Source organism: Euleptes europaea, chromosome 8, assembly GCF_029931775.1.
Source record: "Euleptes europaea isolate rEulEur1 chromosome 8, rEulEur1.hap1, whole genome shotgun sequence".
In the NCBI taxonomy this organism is placed as follows: domain Eukaryota; kingdom Metazoa; phylum Chordata; class Lepidosauria; order Squamata; family Sphaerodactylidae; genus Euleptes; species Euleptes europaea.
The window spans coordinates 73,657,561-73,681,532 of NC_079319.1; the positions used below are offsets into that span (position 1 = coordinate 73,657,561).

The 23,972-nt window shown below is 38.5% G+C and overlaps 1 protein-coding gene across 1 annotated transcript; it reads right to left on the reverse strand.

Moving 5' to 3' along the window:
* Window positions 1-1,852: 1,852 nt before the first annotated feature.
* Window positions 1,853-23,289, reverse strand: FAM217A (family with sequence similarity 217 member A). Its single transcript, XM_056854963.1, has 8 exons — window positions 23,178-23,289; window positions 22,507-22,616; window positions 20,810-20,891; window positions 20,701-20,726; window positions 19,826-19,894; window positions 19,626-19,705; window positions 14,153-14,155; window positions 1,853-3,002 (listed from the first exon to the last, which is right to left on the reverse strand). Exons 1-8 carry the CDS (start codon window positions 23,287-23,289, stop codon window positions 1,853-1,855), a joined length of 1,632 nt encoding a protein of 543 aa, XP_056710941.1.
* Window positions 23,290-23,972: the final 683 nt, after the last annotated feature.

A 23,972-nucleotide genomic window follows, 5' to 3' on the forward strand; every position in this document is an offset into this window, starting at 1 on the left:
GGGGATACAAGTGAAACTGAAGTGTCTCTACAAGTCCTTGTGGGTTCACACTTCAAAACTGGGCCTCAGCCCAACAGCCAGAACCATGCAACTCAGCCATAGTTTTCCTGGGTAGGGGCTGCCAGGGGGAGAAAAAGGACAACTGAAGACAGGGGCAGATAAAGGTCGTTTGGCTGGTTCACTGTGCTTCACCTCAATTAAGTGGCTCTGGAGTTTAGCCAGCAACATCTACAGGCTTTAGAATAATTTTTCCCTCAGCAGTGGAATCTACTATGGAATGTGTTTGTTTCTTAGGACAGATCCCAATGTGAATGTAAAAGTGGGAAATTTTCACTTCTATTACCCACATTCAGATGACAAGCTGAGGCTGCTCCCCCTCCCAATTCTAAACAATTAGAGACCCTGTAGCAGAGCTGCCTGGCCATGGTCTCAGCCCATGTATGCAAGGATTTTTTCACTGCTGAACAAGTTGTATTAAAAGTAGCAATCACCTGATGGTTCGTGGATATTAGTGTGCCTTCCACTTCTATCATCCATCCCACAGATGAATGACAGTGTCAGAGCAATCCCTCTGTTCAGTGTCCAGAAGTACACCGTAAGGATGTTATATGTGTCTTCTTTGTCTGCTGCACATGCTATCTGGATGGCATCCAGAAGCTTCTACGGGAGATCAATCACCCTTGCCAAACCAGATTAACGGAGGATAGGTTCATCGATGGCTACTGGTCATAATGACTAACTGCTGCACTCAGAGGCAGAAACTATGAATACCAATGCTTAGAAGGCAACATCAGCAGAAGGCAACCTATGTTTGTTGGTCCTCCAGGGCAACTGGTTCGCCACTGAGTAAGACAGTGTAAGAAGAGTTGGTTTTTATATGCCGACTTTCTCTACCACTTAAGGAAGAATCAAACCGGCTTACAATATTCCCCACAACAGACACCTATGAGGTAGGTGGGGCTGAGAGAGCTGTGACTAGCCCAAGGTCACCCAGTTGGCTTCATGTGTAGGAGTGGGGAAACCAACCCGGTTCACCAGATTAGAGTCCGCCAGTCATGTGGCAAAGTGGGGAATCAAACCCAGTTCTCCAGACTAGAGTCCACCGCTCCAAACCACTGCTCTTAACCACTACACCACGCTGGATTAGATGCCATACTCCAGCAGGGCTTTTCTTATGTTCTGTGTAACCTAAAGATTTAAAGAAGTTTGTGTTCCCAGGAGAAAGTTATAATCCAGAAAAACCACATAGCTAATTCTGCACTTCTGGCAGCGCTCTGGTCTTGTATTTCTGCCACCTTACAGCTGCACAGCAATCTTTTGAAAGTCAGGAGAACTTCAAAAGTTGTTATGTAATTTATGGCACAGTATTTCGACATGTCTAGAACAGTTCACCAGGGAACAGCTAAACCAGGCAGTATAGGCTTAGTATCTAGTAATCAGAGCCACACAGTTTCTGAACATGGGAGGTTCCATTCTTAGCCCTGAGAATTGCTTATTTTCCTCACACTCACCTCCCCAACTCTACAGTAACTTTCCTGAATCCAATGTATCAGAGCTTCTAACAAAAGTGTATTTAATCTCTCATTACTATTTTTCAGTTTAGAATCATACCAAATCAGACAGTCCACATGCTATACTTTATTGACATCTTAATATAAACATATTCAAAAGTAAATCTGAATACTGCATCAAAATAAAATCCCCAAGGGAACTGTGATTACACTTGCTACTTTTTAAAAGTATCATGAAAATGATTGCTTAGGGGGGGAAATCTGATATTCTAATATAATACAAATAACAACTGGACGCAACATTCAGAAGTACTTCTGGCCTAACAATCTAATTCAACAGATCACTGATGGTTGACCTGAGTATACCTGGGCTTTGCCAGAACAGATAGGGATTGTAATCTTTGAGAGTTGAAAGGTTTACTTATTAATGCTACATTTTTTCTACAAGTTTTTCTTCTGGTCCTTAGCTGTTTAATTTTTGAATTTTCACTGTCAGGTAAGGAAAAAGGTGCAGGTGTGTTGGGTGAAGGCATTTTGAAAGCTGATCGGATTTTTGCTGAACTGCCAGCGCATGACAGAGACCTTCGAGCAGCTATGTTGCCCGTCTCTAAAATCACTGGTGCTTTAATGCACTTATTGTAGGATGCTCGCCAGTGCTTTGAACGCAGAGGGGAAATTGGTCCAGAATTGCATTTATTATGACAATGTTGGCAAGAGCACTTTGAGATGTCTGGTTCCCGCACAAAACTGCCAAAATTGTGAAAATCTCCATCAAAGGCTGCCTGAGGACACGAAAGATCAATTGCCTTCAGCTGCTTCAACTGATGCATATCTTTTGAAGAGTTGGGGCGGTTGTAAAGAGCCATGGTAGAAGAAGCAGATGGTTCCTTTGTCCTTTCTTTTAATACTGTCAAGTGCTGTAACCTTTCCATTTCCACTAAGCGAGAAATTAGTTTATCAAGTGAGTCTTCCAATGGTGGCATTGATAATTTCCAGTCATCCCACTTGGATAAGGACAATTTTTGTAAATCCAATCCACTGTAAGGTGCAGGAAGGAAATCAGGATAGGAAAATGTATCACACTGAGCTGAAGAGGAAGTTTTGTTGTCTTCTATAGGCTCTGGTCTTAGATTAAGATTTGCATTTTTAAAATATTTTAGCAAAACTGCCCTATTTTTTGAACAGTCAGGTGCATCCTTTTTCTCAGCTAAATGCTTGTCATCTCCGCTGCTGTTTCCTGTTTTCCAGTTCAATTTCATTACAGAAAGCATATCATCACTACTACTATCTGTAGCAGGATACGAATCAGAAGCAGAGGATTCGGGAGCCGTTCTGAAAAAGTCACCGTCTCCATTTCTACTGCAGTTCTCCAATGCTGTCTGCTGAGTTCCAGGATAAGAAACTGATTGGTGAGAATCAACCAGTGCTGGACTAGTGTTGACGAGGCTTATTGGAGTATCACCGCAGCTAAATGGCATTTCTGCAAAAGTTCTAGTGACATCTCTGTGGAGAAAGAGAGAAACTGTGTACTACTAAAGTAGGGCATTATATTACACATCTAGGAGGCAGTTGTTAGTGTCATTGCTCACATAAAGGAAGAATAAATGTATTTGCTGCTAAATTCCATGACTGAAGTAAGACTTCACTATTCTGAGCAATTTATTAATCTCACCAATAGACAAAATTTATATCATTCCAAATTAAAAATAGCATATCCCTTAACATTTCTGATCACGTCTGTTCCTCTTAGCCTTTTCAGCTGATTAGTACATCATCTTATTAGTACATTAGTACAAATGATATGGCACAATAAATGCAGAGAATTGGCCAGGCTGTGTTTTACCGTGCGAGGTCAAGACAACTACATTAGGAATTAGTTTAGTAAAATAAACTAGATGGCGCAAGGAAGCTGTGCTAAGCACTGTAGAAGGGAGAAGTAATCAGTCTCATTTAAAAGAAAACTTGCCCACCTCTACTTCAGTAACTAGCTAGAAAAATTACTAGCAGTAGCTTTGGACAAACAGATAGAAACACTTCTTCAGACATCACATGATCTATGGAATTCATCCCCAGTGGGAGTTGGGAATTCATCATCAATGGAAGATAAACCTCTCCATGGTCGCTAGTGAGGGGCATGATGCAGCCAAAGGAGGCAAGGAACCAAGGGCAAAGGGGTTGTTGCAGCTTACGCTCTGCTTCTTCTTGGCTTCACTCCTGTTTTGATACACGTACAGCCTCCAGACTGGCAGTGATATCCCCTGTTCTCTCCCATACTTCAGGCAGTATTGCACACATTTGTTGAGAGAGAGAACAGATATCTCCCCCATCCCTTCCCTGTAAAACCTGGCTAGTTATCTGTTGGAAGCATTTGATGAGTTATTAAAGTTTTAAAAGGTTTTCTCTGTCTCTTTTGCTTTTTTTACACTTTGAAAACTACTCTGAGAAGAAACAGAGGCTTACTGCACCATTAATTTACTCCAAATTATTAGTGTGGTCGAACTATGTAGCTTGGCTGCACAGTCAGATTTCCCCCACGCACCTTGGCTAAATTCATCGCTGTATTTACAACTGCCTGTCTGCACTTTCCCCCTGGGAGCTTCACATAATTCATGATGTCATGGATGTGCAACAAGCTCCCCTTCCCCCCTTTTTAATTTTTTGCAAACTTCACCCTGGTAGTCTGCAGCCTGGGGACTGCAACTCCGCTCAGACCCCCTGCTGTCCCTATAAAAATGTCCACAAGCACATACAAATTGGGACCAGCAGCGTGAGAAGCTGGGCAGAACTTGTACAGAGTTGAGCAAGGGAGACTGCAGGACTAAGCAAGGAACTCTCTCCCTCTCCACCGTTTAAAAACTGCAGTCCCACAGTCTTCACAGAACTCATTTAATTATAATAAATACTGCACAAAGTTGCTGGTGTGTCTGCAAAGCCCCTGTCCTGGAGGAATCCCTGCTCAGAGAGCTTGCGTAACTGCTCTCCAAATTTCTCTGCAACTTTTTTTTTTAGTTCACTTTAGGCACAGTCGGGTGCCTGAGGATTTATTTTTTTAAAAAGCTACGCTCAAAGGGACAAAAGACTGCTCAAAGGAGGAAATCATTCCCATCTTACCTTGGGGATATTGCACTGGGAGGAAAACGGGGGGGGGAGGGGGAGAGAAGAGAGAAGAAACAAACTATCCTTCTACTGCGGCCAGAACAAAAGCAACAAGTACAGCCTCCTCCGTAACAACAGCAACAAAAGAGACTGGCTGGAGAATGGGTCGCTTCTTTGCAGGCTTTAAACACCATGCTTGACATCCGGATCCCTTTTTTAAAAAGAAGAGGAACGATCCAACATTACTCCAAGTGCATTTTTTTTTTTTTGTAAGGCTCAGAAAATGGCCACCGGAGGGAAAGGGGAGGGGACATGGGCTACACAGTTGGTGTGGACAGCAGAGGGGCGGGGAAATAAACAGCATCTTAAAGCTATCTGCACCTCAGAGGAAACCATCTGGGAAACGGAGAAAAGAAAAAGATCGCCTTAAAAGCGTTTCTGGAAACCACGTGGATTAAGCGACAGCGAAACGGTTCCACAACCAAAGGGAGGGGGGAAGGTGCGATCATGAATCAATAAAACGTCTCAACAAACGTTTCAAACAGTGAGTGCGTTAGCCCTTAGAGATAGGCTTGTGATGGATAACAACGATGGGTCAAGGAGTCCAGTTCTGCTCTGAGATGTGGTACTGGTGATGTGTTGTCATGACTGATGCAAGAAGCACATGTTTCTCCTGAGGCTGGTCCAGAGATCATTGTACCTCTCACATAATTTCCTCTGTTTCTCTAGGGCATCTGGCTAGTCATTGTCAAAGCCAAAAGAGTGGCTTGGTCTGAAACACCAATTTGTGTGCTACAAAGGAATTAAACAGATTAAAAGGAAAGCATAATGCAGTCTCTGTAGTATAGGATGGATTACAGAAAATTAAATTCTGGCCAAGCCCATGCAGTCCTGCCGGGCGTTTATTAATAATTTGTAGTCAGACTGACAAGTTCAGTAAAAATACTTTCATATAACTACAGAATATTCCACAGCTTTGGTCAAAACGTTTGAAACAAGGCTATAAAATAATTAATGAAAATAGTTTAACTCTTTTTTGGGGCTAGAAAATGGAAACCTGAATATACAGCAACAATTTGGCAAACTAGGTAGCGTATACTGGGTAGAGTAAGACTAATTATTATCAATAAAGAGGTTTCAAAGGATTTTCCTTCTTGTTTGCCTTTTTTAAGGTAAAGGTAGTCCCCCTGTGCAAGCACCAGGTCATTACTGACCAATGGGATGATGTCACATTATGACGTTTACTAGGCAGACTATGTTTACATGGTGGTTTGCCATTGCCTTCCCCAGTCGTCTATACTTTACCCCTCATTTTACCGACCTCGGAAGGATGGAAGACTGAGTCAATCTTGAACCGTCTACCTGAAACTGACTTCTGTTGGGATCGAACTCAGGTTGTGAGCAGAGTTTTTGACCGCAGTACTGCAGCTTGCCACTCTGTGCCTGCCCACAAAAGAGGCAATCCTGTTCTAACTGAAGTCAAGCAAAGCTCTGGCAGGTTTTAACAATCCAGGACTGCAGCCAACATCAGATCACTGCAGTCTTTCTTTCCTGAGACACACATTCCACTAAGGAGAACTGATGGCTTGCCATATGTAGTACCTGTACCAATCTCTTAGGAGATATATATTGCTAAGTACGGATAGGCAACGATGGCCTGCTTGTACGAAAAGGATTCATAGCCTTCATCAATAAATGTGTGATTTCCCATGTCTTCCATCTTCAGCAGCTTTTCTAGTAAAGTGTCAAAGCTGTTAGAAAGATCTTTCCTGCCCCTGATCAGTCCAAATAAGCAATAACTTGTCTCCATCAAAGAGATGGTCCAGAGGTGTTTGGTTCAGAAATATCTTCACAGCCCCCTGCATTTCTTCTGGTTGTGATTGGCTGTCTTTCCCTCATTGATTAAAAAGACATTCTTGCCAGCCAATGTGGTCTATAGGTTACATGGGTTAAATACAGTGGATATATTTGGTATTGGTTATTTAGTATAAATTTTTTAAGGGAGGACTTTTAAAAAATTGGATATAGGTAATTCTTAAGTAAGATAGGATATAGGTATTGTTAAAGGAAAGAAGTAGTTAAGGGTTATTATTTTTTGTATGTGAGGATGTTGACTGAAGAGATGTCAGGTACCTTTGACAAAAATGTTATCCTAGCATGAATATAAACACACGATACATGAAAAAATGAATAAAAGGGGATAATATTAACAAATTCACCTTAGGCTATATTTATCCTTAGGTCAATATTAATCCTTAGGTTAATATATACCCAAACGATGAAAAGTGTTTTTATACGTTTAATTCAAAAGGTTACAGAAGACTAAGGGATGTGAATGGGATTTATTTATTTACAAAATTGGTAACCTGCCTTTCTGCCCTTACAGGGGCTGCCAATGTGGCTAAATTTAAAACATACATTATAAAATGCATTATACAATCATTAAAATAAACCCCTCTTCCAAACATACCTCATTACAACAACTTTAAAAAGAGTTAAAAAACAGAGTTAAAATACATACAAACCATAAAACATTGGTTAGGAAGAAGAGATCATTGAGGGAAAACCCTACGAAGCAGAAAAGTCTCCATCTGCTGGTGGAAGATGGCAACAAAAGGGGACAGACGAATCTCCCTAGGGAAAGACTTCCCGAGCTTTGGTGCCATGACTAAGAAGGCCCTTCCAGTGTTGCCAGCTGCCTGCTTTCAAAAGGTGGGGGCACCTGAAGAAGGTCTCTGAAGATGACCATAGCAACCAGGCAGGTTTATAAGGGATTAGGCAGATTATGGAAACTAGAGTTGATTTATCCTGAGAGTTTATTTATCTTCACATTCCAAATTTTTTTGGAAAATGGTTAAATTGTATGGAAATGTTGGATATTTTTAGCTGCACGTATCCATTTAAGAATTTACTTCCCCACCCCCACCCCCATAAACACAACTTACACAGTAGGACAGATTGTGTCTTTACTGATTCATATATGGTAAAAAGAACTAAGGATATTTCAATACGTGCAGCAATCTATGCACACCATGCACCTCTGATATTTAAATTAAAAATTCAAACTGAAACCTTAAAAAAGAATGGAGGATAAATAATTTATTACTACAGAATAAAGAGCTGATTGGAAAAATAAAAGAAATATCCTCTTTTTCAAATTAATGATACTCAAGATGTTAATTATATGGTGGTTTAGAGTTCATTTAACACTTATATGAGAAGTTATTTAATCTCTCAAGATAGTTCTTATAAAAACCAACAGCTCATTCCCTGTACCTTGTAGCAGCCGGGGACGGCCTCCAAAGAGGTCTCCTGGCCACTGCAAGACTCAAAAAGGCCTTTTAAAAAACAAAAAAGTGAAATTGGGTAAAACAGCCCCACTGATAGCCAAGAAAAACCTGGTACAGCAATGCTGTTGCTGGAGGGCGCGTCTCTGGGCTGGAGGGACTTAGGAAGCCAACTATAGTCGGCTTTGCCCCTGGGAACGCCCCCCACACAACAGTGCCGCATTTCTCTTCTCGGATTTAGGTCCCGGAGAGGCTGCAGCATTGGAGGATAAGAGGACACTTACTCTGGCAGTGGGGTGACATTGTCTCCACTCCAATCCTCAGGAATGGGATGAAAGTAACTGGGCTGAAAGAAACTGAGGCAAGAATTAATACATGACCTTACACAGGAAGAAAAAATCATCAGAGAACTAAAGCTAAAGAGGACAGAATATAATGGGAAACAGCAAAAGACAAACTGAAATTGCATGATACATGAAATTGCATGATACAGACAAATTTTTGCTTAAAGCTAAACAAATTAACTTTGATTACGGAAACAAACCTGGAAAAGTTCTAGCTAGACTTCTAGCATTAAAAAAAGAGAGAAATAAAGTAATGAAATTAAGAAACATTTTAGGTGTTTTAATTAATTGATTGATTGAATTGTAATCTGATTTTAGGTATTTTAAACTTTATTGGATATGGCTTTATTATTTAGTATATTGTTCATGATGTGAGCCACCCTGAGCCCGGCTTTGGCCGGGGATGGAGGGTGGGAGAAAAATAAATAAATAAATAAAATATTTCAGAATTTTTAGAAAAGTACTACACTGCAGAAAGGGCTGATATAAAGGCTGAAAAGGGATTCTCAAATAATATAAAAATACCTAGACTTCCTATAGAACATCAAGAATTACTAGATCAAACTGTTTCAACCTCAGAAGTTATGGAAATTATATGCGACCTGAAAACTAATGAGGCCTTGATGGATTTACCAACGGATTTTATAAAATACGTTCATATATTTTTGCTCCATATCTGAGACAGTTATTCAATATTATGCAGAATGTATGTGTTATTCCAAATACCTGGGCAGAAGCCAATGTCACATTGATTCCAAAGGAAGGGAAGAATTTGCAAGAAGCATCATTTTATTGAATTGGGATTACAAGATTTTCACAGCAGTGTTGGCTAAGATAAAACAAAATTTGGGCACATTTTATCAGTATTGAAATAGGATTTATAAAAGGAAGATTAATGACATGGAACATACTAGGTGATTGATTTAATGTGATTCAAATGAGGGGTATGCCCCCAATGTTATATTTTATTGATGCTGAAAAAGCATTTGATAGTATAAAAAATTCCTCCACATCTCGTTTACATTGTTCAAGTATTTGTTTCCTGCGCAGTATTTGGTCATTTAAACGCCATCTTCTAATCCCTAGTCTGCCTTTTAACAGAGTCAATTCAATCGGATTGTGATCTGACAGTATTCTAGGTGCAATCTGTATCTTTTCCACATTTGTTATCATTGATCTGGAGATCCAACACATATCAATTCTTGAATGTGATCCGTGACGATTTGAGTAAAATGTGAAATCTTTTGTTCTTGGGTTCTTCATTCTCCAAATATCGATTAAATTAAATTCTTTCATTAATTTAAAAACATTCTTGGGCAATTTTCCTGAGATGCTATTATGAGTTTTGTCCATCATTGGATTTGCAACTGCATTAAAATCTCCTAGAATTATAATTTCTCCTTGGTGGTGTTCTGCAAGATTCTTAAACAGTGTTTCATAGAAGGCTTCTTTAGCAGCATTTGGAGCGTAAATGTGTACTAATGTGAAACAAATTCCATCTGGCCCATAAAGGATCAAAATTTGATAACGTCCATCTGAATCTGCTATGTGGGTCTTGACTGTCAAAATTTTTTCATTAATATAAGTAGCTAGGCCCCTTTTCTTTTCTTGAGCCGATGCAAGATAAGGAGTTCCAAGGTGATTTGTCTGTAAAAAAATTTCGTGTCCTTGTTTGATATGAGTTTCTTGCAAACAAACAATGTCTTTCTTTTGTTTTTTTAAACTATGGAAAACTCTCTTTCTTTTGTTTGGAGAGTTGAGACCGTTAATATTCAATGATAGAATCTGTAAATGATTCATGGTAAGATTATAGATCAAGTCTACAATGCTGCTGCTTGGTCTAATTTGTCACCTTCAGGAACCTTTTTATGTTTTCTTAGTTCTCTTTTTTCAAGTGGTTGTCTTCTGTCTTTTTGAGACGGTTGTGAAGTACTGGGAACTGCTTCCAAAGTATCTTCAGATTCTTTTGAAGAAGAGTCTTCTGATGATTTTAGTTCTTCAAGTAGATCTTTTGCTTGAGTTAAGTTGTGAATTGTTCTCTTCCCTTGTGGTAGTGAAATCTCTAGGGAGTACGGAATGAGCCAACGAAACCTGATTTGTCGCTTAGCCAATTCTTGTTTTAACTCGTTGTACTCTTTTCTTTTGGATAAAACACTTCCTGGAAGGTCAGACAAAATCTGTATTGTACTTCCTTCCCAGATCAATGGGTCGTCTCTTTGTGTTCTCAGCAGCAGGTCTCTGGTTCTTTTGTGAACAAACCTCACCAATATATCTCTTGGTTTGTTGTATTTAGTAGCATAAAATGAATTTATTCTGTAGCAAAATTCCAGGGAGGTGTCATCTTCGTCAAACTCATAATTGTCATGAAGTAGTGCCCTTATATCTGCCTCCAAGCTGTCTTTGCCGAAAATTTCGGGAATCCCACGAAATTTAATATTTTTATCCCTAAGCTTCACTTCATGTGCATCAGCTTTGATTGAAAGATCTTGAATTATTTTTGATTGTTCCAAAAGCTCTGTAGTATGCTGCATTACTGAAGTCTCTATATCTTCTTGTTTCTGTTTAATTTTGATAATTTCTTGAGAATTAGATTCGAGCTTTTCTTCAACCTTAGCAATGCTTTGAAGCACCTTCTGTTCTGAGTCTTGGATTGACTTCTGTAAGGAAGTTTTCATATCCAGTATCATTTCTTGAGTACGTGGAAAAAAATCCTTGTTTTCTGTAGCCATCACCGGGGTTTTCGTCTGTAACTTCTCTGCTTTAGATTTAAATTTCGCGACGTCAACCTCTTGTTCTTCTTCTTCTGACTCCTCAAATTCTTCTAAGAACTTCTTTTGTTGTTTACCTTTCAATTTTTGAGATTGTCGATGCGCAAAGCTAGTGAATCTTTTCCTCATAATAATTAAAAGCCTAAAAATATATCAATACAAATCTCATACATTTACAATTACATTTGTAGTTATTGCTTTCTTCACCTGCCCAACTGCACAAAATTAAAAAAAAATAAGTAAGGGGATATGTTAAATTATAACAATTATTTCCTAGTAATCAAAACAGTACTGATTAGAGTCAATTAGTGAATCAATCTACACAGTCAATTAGTGTGCCATATATGTTGGAGTCAGTGGTATTAAAAAATTCAAAAGATGATTTAAAATGTAGTGTAAAAATATATATTTAGTCCTAGTAATAGTTTGTTTCACTGATTACCACAGTTATGTCTTATTTTTAAAATAGTAATTATGCTAAAAAAACTTTTCCAGTTGATTTCTTATTATGTACAGGCAGCCAGGAACCTCAGTTTTAATATGGGATGAAAGAGCAACACAAGTTGAGGAAGAAAAGGCAAAAAAAAAAAGGGGGGGGAAGGAAAAACAGCTGCAATTAATCCGAAAGCCACCGGAGGGCAGCAGAGCGTTTGTATGTCTCTCAAAATGTAAAAACGAAAGTAGTTGTTAGCAAGTCAACTCCATTTTGTTAGGCTCCGTTTGAAGTTATATGATGTTTAAAAATAGAAAAAAAGAATTGCAGAAAGGGGAGCGGAGCTAATCCAAATATAAAACAAGGAACTTCAGGGGGGGAATGGGGGAAAAAGAAGCATACGACCGAGGTCCACGTTATTGGAGGCTGTCTGGTGCCCGTCGTTGCCGCCGCGCCGCCGCCGTCACAATCCTGGCTCCTACAGCCCGCACTGAGCCTGCCAGCCCGCCCGCTCCCGGGTGAGCCAGCAGCCCAGGGCAGCTGCACAGAGCCCGACGATGTTTCGTGCCGCACGGGTGATCAGTGTAGTGGACTCCGCAGCACCCAGCCCAGGAAGCTCAGCCGCAGTGAAGCAGTTCCCCCCCCCTCTTCTTCACTTCGCTCTTCCTAAAATCTTCACTCACACGCAGCCCCTCAGCTCATATATGAGGCTTATTTTGCTGGTATGGTAAGTTAAGTTTGTTATAGCTTACAATTTATTGTTATCGCCTGCAGTTTGTTTTTATAGAAGTTAAAGTAAGTTCTTAAAAAAAACGGAAGTGGGGGGGGAGGAAAAAGTTTAGACGGAGGGCCGCCATGTCTCAGTAGACTCACCCCCGGCTGCTTCCTTCATCACCAGACGCAGTAATCAGCGTTTTGCTGGCAGTTGGACCCCTGAAAAAAAGACGGGGGGGCTTTATGGAGAATTTCTCCTTCTTGGCCGGCTCCCCCCAAGCCTGGGGGGGTCTCCACGGAAGCGGTTGGGAACCCACGAAAAAAATCGTGTCTGGCAAGCTCAGCTCCGCCCGGAAGTAACCGGAGGTATTTTTTATACTAAATAAGACCGCAGGAATGTCGGATTTTGTTATATGGGATGCAAGCAAAGCTTTTATCAGAGGGAAAATGATTGCCTTGAACTCCAAAATTAAAAAAGATAAACAGAAAAAACTCAAAGATCTCCAAGATCAACTAAGAAAATTGGGGAAAAAAGCTCAAATTACACCAGACAAAAATACCCTACATGCTATCAAGATGATCAAACATCAAATTGAGGTGATAGAAACAGAGGAAATCCAAACAAAAATTAGATATGCTAAGCAAAGACTTTTTGAAAGAGCAAACAAACCTGGTCATTTCTTAGCTAATCAACTTCGACAACAAGAGAAGGCAAGAAAGATAATTGGTGCTAAAGTTAACGGCAAAATTTATAACAAACAAGAAGAAATTGAAAGAATATTTGTGGATTATTATAAGCAACTGTATGCGAAGGATGATCTGAATGAAGCTGAACTAGAAACCTATTTATCAGATGCACAATTACCCAAGTTACCAAAAGAAGACCAAGAGAGTCTTAATCAAAAGATAACAACACAAGAAATTGTGGATGCTATTCATAACCTAAAATTAGATAAGGCACCCGGCCCAGACGGTATAACACCACAATTTTACAAGCTACTAGAACAACAACTGACTCCGGTCTTACTTTCTCTTTATAGTGAAGTACTTCAACACGGAAAGATTCCTTCGTCTTGGCAAGAGGCACACATTTCTTTGATTCCAAAAGAAGGTACAGATCAACATCTCCCACAAGCTTATAGACCAATTTCATTGTTAAATATTGACTACAAAATTTTTGTTTCTATAATTACCAAAAGATTTCAAAAATTTATTGGTAAATTGGTACATCCAGACCAAACTGGCTTTATCCCGAAGAGACTTATGAGAGATAATGTACGGCTGATCCTCAGCGCAATTAAATATACAAAGTCAAAATCACTGAAGACCGCAATGATTTTCTTAGATGCAGAGAAAGCCTTTGATAATGTCTCTTGGCACTTCATTTCTAAAACGTTACAACAAATGAACTGTGGAAACATTCTTTTAACGATTTTTAGTGCAATTTATTTTGCTCAGAAAGCACGCCTTTTGATTAATGGTTCACTGTCATCAGAATTCGCTATCATGAAAGGAACAAGGCAAGGTTGTCCATTATCTCCACTCCTCTTTGATTTATCAATGGAAGTTCTTTCGAACTACATAAGAAATGATCCAAAGATTCAAGGCTTCACAATAGCAAATGAAGAACATAAAATTAAAAGCTACGCAGATGATGTTGTTTTAATCTGTCAAAACCCCAGACAAACAATACCACAGGTTTACAACCACATTATGGAATACGCAAAATACTCTGGCTATAAACTGAACAAGACAAAGACGAAAATTATGACCTTCAACACCACAATAGACGAAGACAAGTATATCAAAGAAGTTTTTGGATGTCAAATTGTTAAAGACACTGTCAAATACTTAGGTGTACACATATCTCCCCAAAATAAGACTCTTCTAAGGTCAAACTATTTGAAAATCTGGGGGAAAATCGAAAGGGATTTGACTTTATGGTCTAAAATGAACATTTCATGGCTGGGAAGGATCTCGGCGATAAAGATGAACGTACTTCCTAGACTAAATTTTTTATTTCAATTCTTGCCGATTGATATTCCAGACAGAACAATAGAAAGTTGGCAAAAACAAATCAACCGATTTGTTTGGAATGGGAAAAAAACTAGAATCAGATTTAAGGTGCTACAAGACGAAAAGAAAAGAGGACTGGCGTTACCTAATCTCAAATTATATTATCATGCTGCTTGTCTAACTTGGATCACAGAATGGATAAAATACCCCGATGCTAGGCATGTCATTCTAGAACGAGCGGATCTTAGACAAGGTTTCCACAAAGTCTTGTGGGACTCTACAACAAAAATTCAAAAGGATAAAATACCAGAAGATTGCGATATCAAAATAGCGCTTATGAAAATATGGAAAAAATATCAAAAGAGAATAAGTCCTTCTCCACCATCTATAATGTCCCCAGTTGAGGCTTACCATGATAACGTCAAACTAAAACCGGGTGTCCTTTTTACCTACAATCAAATGATAGAGTCTACCGGAGAAATTAAGACTCTGACCAAACTCCAAGAAAAATTCCAAAAACTGAATTGGCTGACCTATCTACAACTGAGGTCCAATTTACAAAAAGACTGTTTTTATCCTCAGCCATTTCGTGAACTAACAGAATTTGAGCAGATAATATCTAAAGATGATTCACATTTATTAGGTAAAATCTATAGACTTCTTTTGAAATATGAAACAGAAGAGGAACAAGTGAAAACTAATATGATAAAATGGATGCAAAATTTCGGAGAAATGATTAACATGGATATATGGGAAAAACTCTGTACTCATGAACTGAAATATACTGTGTCGCAAGAAGTGAAAGAAAACTGGTATAAAACATTTTATAGATGGTATCTGACTCCTAACATGCTTTCCCAGATGATCACTCCTGGCAAAACTGGCAAGAGGGGCGCCTGTTGGAAATGTCAGGACACCGACGGTTCCTATTTTCATGTTTGGTGGACATGTCCAAAGATACAAACATATTGGAAAAGAATTCATCAAGAATTGCAGTTGATGTTAAATATCAAGCTTACATTTGACCCAAAATTTTATTTACTCAGCATAACGACACAGAACTTGCCTTTAAAATATCACGATGTTTTTAAGTATGCAACAACCGCAGCTACAACGGTTTTGGCAAGAATTTGGAAACAAAATCATATTCCCGAAATAGAAACTTGGAAAGAAAAATTGCTGGAATATGCCAGCATGGCTAAGATGACTCACGAGATAAATTCAAAATCCAGCGAATCTACAGAGCAATTTGACGATAAGTGGGCGCTATTTTATACTTATATGACCTGCAACTAATTAATTGAAATATGCTGGCATTGTATTATAGAACTCTGTTTCAAATAGTTGTTACGCTAATAAACTCTTATACTATAGAATAGTATTATATATAGAGTAATCTAATGACACACAGTATTACATTTTTTCTCTTTATTATTATTACTATCATTGGCATAGAAAATGTTTTATAATATACAATTTACAATATATTACTGAGCTTACTTTTTATATAATATCTATATTTACTGTTTTTATATCTACAACGCTTATCCCTTCCCCTTTTTTTTCCTGTACCCCTTCAATTATATAAATAAAAATTATTAAAAAAAAAAAAGAAAAAAAAGAAAGAAAAAGCATTTGATAGAATAGATTGGGCCTTCCTCAGAAGTATTAAGGTTCTTTAATATCAGGGACAAATTTTCTAAATGGTTAAATGGATAGATTGCTATATTAAATCGCCTCAGGCAAAAATAATATTGAATGGTACTTCTTCTCCCTAAGTGTAAGATGTGTCATTGGCAACCAAGATCAAGTTAATTCGTGCCATCCTATTCCCTATTACTATGTATGGGTGTGAAAGCTGGACAATGAAGAAAGCCGATAAGAAGAAAGTAGACTCCTCTGAAATGTGGTGTTAGAGGATAGTGTTACCGATACCGAGGACTGCCAAAAAAACCCCAGTGGGTTATAGATCAAATCAAGCCTGAAATGACCCTACAAGCTAAAATGACTAAACTGAGCTATCATTCGTTGGTCACATTATGAGAAGACAGAGTCACTGGAAAAGACAATCAAACTAGGAAAAGTTGAGAGCAGTAGGAAAAGAGGAAGACCCAACAAGAGATGGATTGACTCTATAAAGGAAGCCACAGCCCTCAATTTGCAAGACCTGAGCAAGGCTGTTAACGATAGGATGTTTTGGAGGACATTGATTCACAGGGTTGCCATGAGTCAGAAGGGATTTGACGCACTTAACACACACACACACTTCTCCCTATTTTTCATTAAGAATGGGAGTAAGGCAGGGTTGCCCTATTTCTCCTTTATTGTTTGATTTGTCTACTGAAATTCTAGCATCAGCTATATGTCAATTGGATTCTATAAAGGGGATTAAACACCAAGATTATATATACTAAATTATTATTATATGCAGACGATGTAGTATTTACCCTGCAGAACCCAAAAGAATCTGCTCAGAAGCTACTTAAAATTATCAGTGAATGTGGTTGAATTTCTGGATATAAAATAAATAATTCAAAATCAGTATTGATGTGGACAAATATATCCAAAGAAGCTAAACAAGATATTATGGCTATGACAAGTTCTTTTTAGAGAAACAGTATTCTGTATTTAGGTCTGCTTATCTCTGATAGACTAGAGAAGTTGATTCAACAGAATACTCATTCTTTATTTAAAAGGATAGAAAATGATTTAAACCATTGGTCTAACTATAAGTTATCATGGTTAGGTAGAATCTTGATAATTAAAATGAAAGTTTTGCCAAAAATACTTTTCATTATGATTGAACTCCAATTAGAAGTTAGTAATTCTACACTACAGAAATTTCGAAGTATGTTTAATACATTTATTTGGGGGAAAAAAGAAACCTAGACTGCATCAGCAAGTAATGCAACAAACATGGATACGAGGAGGGTTAGCTGCCGTAAATATACAGAGGCATTATGATGTCATCTGTCTTGCTGCTCTCTCCTACTGGTTTAGCAAAGATCAGGTTAAGAGGATATGGGAGGTTCAACAGATTGGGTTATCATGCCCATTAAGTAGTTAGATTTGATTAGAAAGAAGGCATTGATATAAGCAAAGACCCAATACAGTCTGGTCAGTGTTATCCAAAAGTTGAGATAAATGTAAAATTGCAATTTTCTATTTGTATGCCTGAATTGCATCATGTAGTTTCTGAGGCTTTTCAACAAAGCAATTACATTGTCTGGGAAAAAATAAGCTTGAGCAGAATAACAGGTTTCATACCGTCTCATTATGTTCTTTATGCAAACATATCATAGACATAAAGATATAGCATTGCCATTTCCCCAATATTTACAAATTGGAAGCTTTATACAGAGCATGCAAACACAAATAAATATGTCCAGGTTTCCAGATAGGTTTGCACTAATTTTAGTACACCCTGATAAATGGAGCCATGTAGTAGCAATTTATGCTATACTTGCTGATGAAGAATTAAAAACAACAGTATATAAGGAAAGACTGGAAATGGACTTGTAAGGATATATCTAATATATCCATATATCTGATGGATATAATTTTTTTGTTGTATTCACAGCTGACTAATGGCAATCCCGTGGGGTTTTCAAGGCAAATGACTTTAGAAGTGGTTTGCCATTACCTGCCTCTGTCTCACGACCACGGTATTCCTTGGTGGCCTCCCTTCCAAATACTGATCATGGCAGACCCTGCTTAGCTTCTGAGATCTGAAGAGATCAGGCTAGCCTGGACTATCCAGGTCAGGGCCAGTTTGCACAGCTAGTCACCTAAACAGAACTGGCCAGTGGTAGCTAACAATAAGAAGTGTTTTTTACGTTTTTTAAAAAAAGAAGCAGGAAGTATGCTGACTTCCCAACACCAAGTCCAATTCCCTGCTGACGCTGCAAGAGAACCCAGCGTCAGAAGGTTCTTACATTGTGTACTCTGTGTCTGATTTTTTAAAATTGTTTGTTATGCAATGTTTAATTGTTTAATTAACATTTAATTAACATTTAATTCATTATATTAATTAGAAAGCTTTTGATCAGCCATAAGTTACCATAATTAATCAGACAGTAGATCTGCATAATGATTATAAATGTTTTTTCCTTTCCTTTATCCCTTAGAAGCTCCTTGATCCACTGATCTTGAGCACCATAATAAATCTTTTTTATAATGCAAATACTTCTAAAAACTGCAGATGGTATGTAGTGACATGTCACATATTTGAACAGCTACATACTACAGGGAGACAAAGGGGAAACTGGGCACGGGACTGCTGTTTTTGGCACCAGTTCTGCATTCACTGTAATGTCTAGTTCCAGCATTATTCAGCACAAATAGACTAGAAGCTGTCTGCTGGTTCAGCTGTTTTAATATGTAACTGGTCTACAGCATGTTTACTTTAGAAAAAAAATCAGTGGAATTTCTGAGCAGACATACACAAGACTGAGCTGAATGGTTTTAAGTTGGCGATCACAAAGGGGAAGTTTCAGCTGCCTAACAGACAGTGATGGAAAGGACAGCCGTATAGTTTTTGACTTCTTTACAGTCTGAACTAAAATTGGTTGCAAGCAGAAACTTCAATGTAGGTAATTATGCTAGCACAAATATTTAGGATCAAAGGGTTAATATGAGATATGAGCTGCATGCCTTTGCAGCTTTTCTTTATAGAATATCACATAATAAAAGATATGTATTTTCTTCTGTGAGCAGGATCATTCAGTAAGGATACCACATTGCATAACATGAGGTTGCTAGATGCCATGACAAAATTCCGGATCATAACACTTCATCTGAAAAATCTTCTCTCCATTCAGTAAGCTAGCACATCAAAGAGAGGTCTATACTACACATTTCTTTCTAATGTTCTAGTTTATTGTATTCAGGCATTGTCTGTGTGGCTTATCCATGATCGTTACGCATTCAAGCATGACAACTCACAGTGTTCCTCCATTACACCAATTGTTTTTCCACTCTTTCACTATTAAAATTTAATGCAACAGATATGTTGAGATAACTTTGCACATGTCAATCAATTCAACAGTGTCCACCAATTTCCACGTTTTCTGTTTTGTCTCCTTCTTTGATTTGTTCTGATGTTGAACAACCCTAGATACTTCAGTATCCTCTGACAGAACTCAAGTCCCCACCCCTCTTTCACTGTTTTGCAATATCCAGCAAATCAAAGTTCATAGGTCCCTATGCATAAATGTAGGGCTTTTTTTTCAAGTTGAGTCCCAGACCCCATCAGGTAGAACCACTTATGTACACAAACAAAAGACAGAACAAGAACATTAAAAACTTCAAAACAACAGAGTTCTGATACACACTTGCCATAAGGCTGATACCTGGCACTCAGTTTTTATCTACAAACATTGCTATTTGCATATTCTGGCATGTTTGTCTAGCTGTCCTATTTAACTGCATTTACAATGCTAACAAATTTTCTTTACCTGCTCACTGCATTGTTGCCTTGGTGGTGTATATAGCTCCAGGAATGGAATGCCCTTTGTTTGTTGCTGTTTGGATTGAGCTGAAATGAGCAAAACACGTGCAACAACAACAAAAAGCTATTGATGTGCAAGTCAGAATAAGCACAGAGAATACAAAAAGAAGCAAACAGTACTAAAGGATTTTGGCAAACTAATACTACCTGTGCTGTCCTAGTATTTTTTGACAAGCTAAGAGCTGTCAGCTGTTCCACTGCAGCTTTATAAGGATCCTGTAAAAGAGCAGAGCCAGTTCAATACTGAGAAGCTACATCCATTCTAAATTTTAATCTTTCATTTGTGTTGCATGTTTTGATCCCAATACTAATTTTAGATCCTCCTGTTAAACCTGCAGAAACTCTATATAAATTTCAACAGCACATACATCTGAACTGAACTTTTTCAAAGGGTGTGTGTGTATGTATGTATATGATGATATATAATCATCATCATCATCTATTTATTACGGTCAAAGACCAGCTTTATATATATATGCAACTACAGAATCTAGGAAAAATCCTTGCAGAAAGAACACAGGGGCAAACATCCTACAGGAAGCATCCACACGGGGGCATCAGAGATGTCATTTCATGTTATAAAGTTCATTTGGGCTATAACTTATTTGTGCTACAAAGACAAATAAATGGTGATGTTGCTGACCACCTGAGGCAGTGGATGACCCTTGGCAAAGTCTGAGCTTAAAACAGCTCAGCCCAAACAACGCTCAAGGGGGAGCTGCAGCAACAAAGGCAATTGAGGTGTCTCCGAAATCAAGAGATGATGCTGGCTTCACAGGATTTTTGAAATTACTGAGGTGTTATAGCTGCAGTTACATTAGCATAACCTCATAAATGAACACGTTGGTTCTTTCTGTAAAGGAAAAGCAAGAGGGAACTCTTTCAATGGCACACAACTATTATTCTATTAGAGTCCCATTCATACCTGGATAATGTATATGTCTCTTATGACTTAAAAACTGTAACCGGATACTGTATGTTGCTAAGTACTGTTTAATAAGTGATGTTTATTTTGCTCTTACCTTATAGAATGTGCTTGCAAGAACACCTGTAGAAGACCAAGAGTTAAGTTTTACCAACATACATTTTAGAAACAATTTGTTTGTATTAAGAATGTTTATACTTGCTTACCTCCAGCAACAATTTTATCTCCTGGTGAATTTAATTTATTTTCAGCTGAGCCATCAGAATCCAAACCACAATTGTGTTGTGTCTGCAATGACATATCTTTATAGTTTCTCCAACTGTATTTATAGCATATGCATCAAGTATAATCTAGGTTTGCATTTTAAACAGAATGGGGTGGGGTGGGGTGAGCAAGAATTGCAGCCAGGAACAATATAAACCAGATTCATCAGTATGTTCAAATGAGTAATGGACATTTGTTCTTATATTTATTGCTAAAGCAACGGGTAAGCAAACCAAGGTCTTCCTCTTTCACTGAGATCTACATAAATAAACCTGCCTGAAGATTCTTTTCTCTAGTCAGTTTCCATAAGAAACACAAGCAATTTTAAAATGCCTCATATTAATACCTGGTCCTGGGAAGAAAAATATGTTACAGCATAAATCAAGGGTATTCACAAGGGCCAGGATTCAAAGGGTTCTACCTGCTGTTCTACCTGCACTCCAGGATCTTCTACTCCCCCCTTACCATTTCACCCTCTTGAGCCAAAAGCTGCTCCAGTGGAACCTTTAGAGTGGGATTCCGTGTGGTTGATGGGGGTGCAAATGAGGCATCACTCCCCCACCCGTGTGTTTGCTGGATCCTGGCCAAGACCATATGTTTTTATTACAACTGATGAGTTAAATCTGTAATAATCATACATTTCTGGTTGTAAAGACACACTGACTAAAATGCATGAACATCACATATCTGTACTTCAAAAAGGGAACACCCATATGGCAGCTATAGTGTAAAATCAGAAGCAAGGAAATATTACAGGAAAAGAAAAATGGCAACCATATAGAATGAGCTGCTGATATTAATTCTGTGCTAATCCCTATCAGCTATGCAGTTCAGTGAAGTCTGGCATAAGATGAACTATATGCATATTTGAACTGCAAGGAGGACTGGAAGTACTGCACTAATTCCCGAATTAGGGACAACTAGCAGAGATGTCAGCAGGACCTCATTAAGAAATTACCCCATTAAGCAAAGTCCTATCACCTCCTCAGCCATCTTATCAAGAATTTATCATAGGCAAACAAACATATGGTGTCATCCTGCCACGTATTACTATCTGGTGGATTTAGTTCTGTAGCCACTCTGGAAACATACCATAAACTGGAAGTTTCCTATAAATGTGCATATTGTGGTCATGTTATTAACAATTTCTAATGATGTTTGCCAAATAGGCAACTGCAATTCATGAAAACATTTCATTTGTTTAGAATATTCTTATCCTGAAACGGTTTCCTCAAATGTGAAAGCACTTGTCAGACATACAGACTTCATTTCATTTGCCTGTTGGTTACCAAGTGTTTAGAATTCTTTTCCATCAAATGTTCAATGGACTCAGTAGCAATATTGGTAAATTTTATCTTTTTAAAGCTTCTGTTCTCACGATTTGACAAGTACAAAAATGCCCGAACTTGTTTATTTTGTTCAACCTACTTTTCCTTAGGACATAACAAAAATGGCACTCTTGTGTTATATTGCTCCACAATTTTCTTCTCACTCAGGTGTCCCTTAAACCTGAAATTTGAATTCTCCCCCCCCACCCATTTATCTTCAAAAGAATAACACAATATATTTCATTTTTAATATGAAATACTCTGACCTACTTGATCATAAAACACATGCCCTGAGACCAAAGCTCATCTACCTGGTATGCAAAGCTGCTCAGTGGGAGACTGGACCCATAGACGCCAGGAACAAAGTTATTATTTTCCATTAAGCTGGGAGCCTTGTTGGTCTTGGTTCCCCTACGAAGCCTGTATGGGGACAGGGATTTAGGAGTGATACAAAAGAGAATAGAAATCAAGATGGGCAAAACAGTAAAAATCAACAAGCAGCCACAATGGTGACAATATAGCAATGCCAAGTCACATTCTACTATGGTAAAGACTGTCAAAATGAAAATACAAATGCTGCTATGTTGCTGTGATATGAAATGAAGGGACATCTAATCATCCACCCACCCTGGATCAGGGAGATATGGCAGCATTCAAGTGTATTGGCTCAAATATTTAATTTTTTTAAAAAGCTGGCCAATGGCAGTAGGGAGACAAAGCCAAAGATCTTCCAGAGGAATCCCCCCCTTAGATCAATACTTGCAGTAACCTCATCTCTGCAACAGTAACGTGGCGGACTGGTGGATGAAGTTTAAAAAAATCAGAGCAGCTTTCTGCATTCAGGAGTCGTGTGTGTGTTGTCTTAAGAAAGTCTGCATGTGTACAAACGGTGAGGTTAAAACCTGATCTTGCTATTTGAATGTGTACATTTAGTTAACACAGAAAGCAGAAGATAGTCAAGTTAAAATCAAACACACATGCTAAATAATGTACTTTTGACTCTCTAATGTATTTTTGACACTGTTAATATTTTGATGCAAAACATTTCTATTGTATTCTGTGTGTGAGCAAAGCCCATCATAAAGATATGCCATGGAGTTCAGATTACAGATTCAGCTCCACTGTGCATAAATATGATGCATAATGTGTGAAGCAAGTAACCCAGACACGAAGAAGAGTTGGTTTTTATATCCTGCTTTTATCTACTTTAAGAAGTCTCAAAATGGTTTACAATCACAATCCTTCCACTCCCCACGACAGACACCTTGTGAGGTAGATGGGGATGAGAGAGTTCTGAGAGAACTGTGACCAGCCCAAGGTCACCCAGCAGGCTTCATGTGGAGAAGCGGGGAATCAAACCCGGTTCTCCAGATTAGAGTCCAAGGCTCTTAACCACTACACCAGGTCGGCTCATGCTACGAGACATGCCACTGATTTTTATGCTAAAAAGCCAGCTCCACTCCTAGTTGGACAAAGGAATAGGGGCTAAGAAAAACATTGTCCCCTTTCTAATCTTGGCCCTTGGCCATTTGTGAACGGGAGGTTTTGCCTTAGATTTGCCACTCTCTAGATACACATTTCCCCCATCCAAAATCCTCAAACTCAACAATAAACCGCCATGCAGTTTTGAGAATTCAGACGGGGGAAACGTGCCTCTAGAAGGCAGCAAACCCAAGGCCAAAACTCCCGCGCATAAGTGGCCAAGCTTGCGTGTGTGTTAAGCGCCGCCAAGTCGCTTCCGACTCATGGCGACCCTATGAATCAAAGTCCTCCAAAA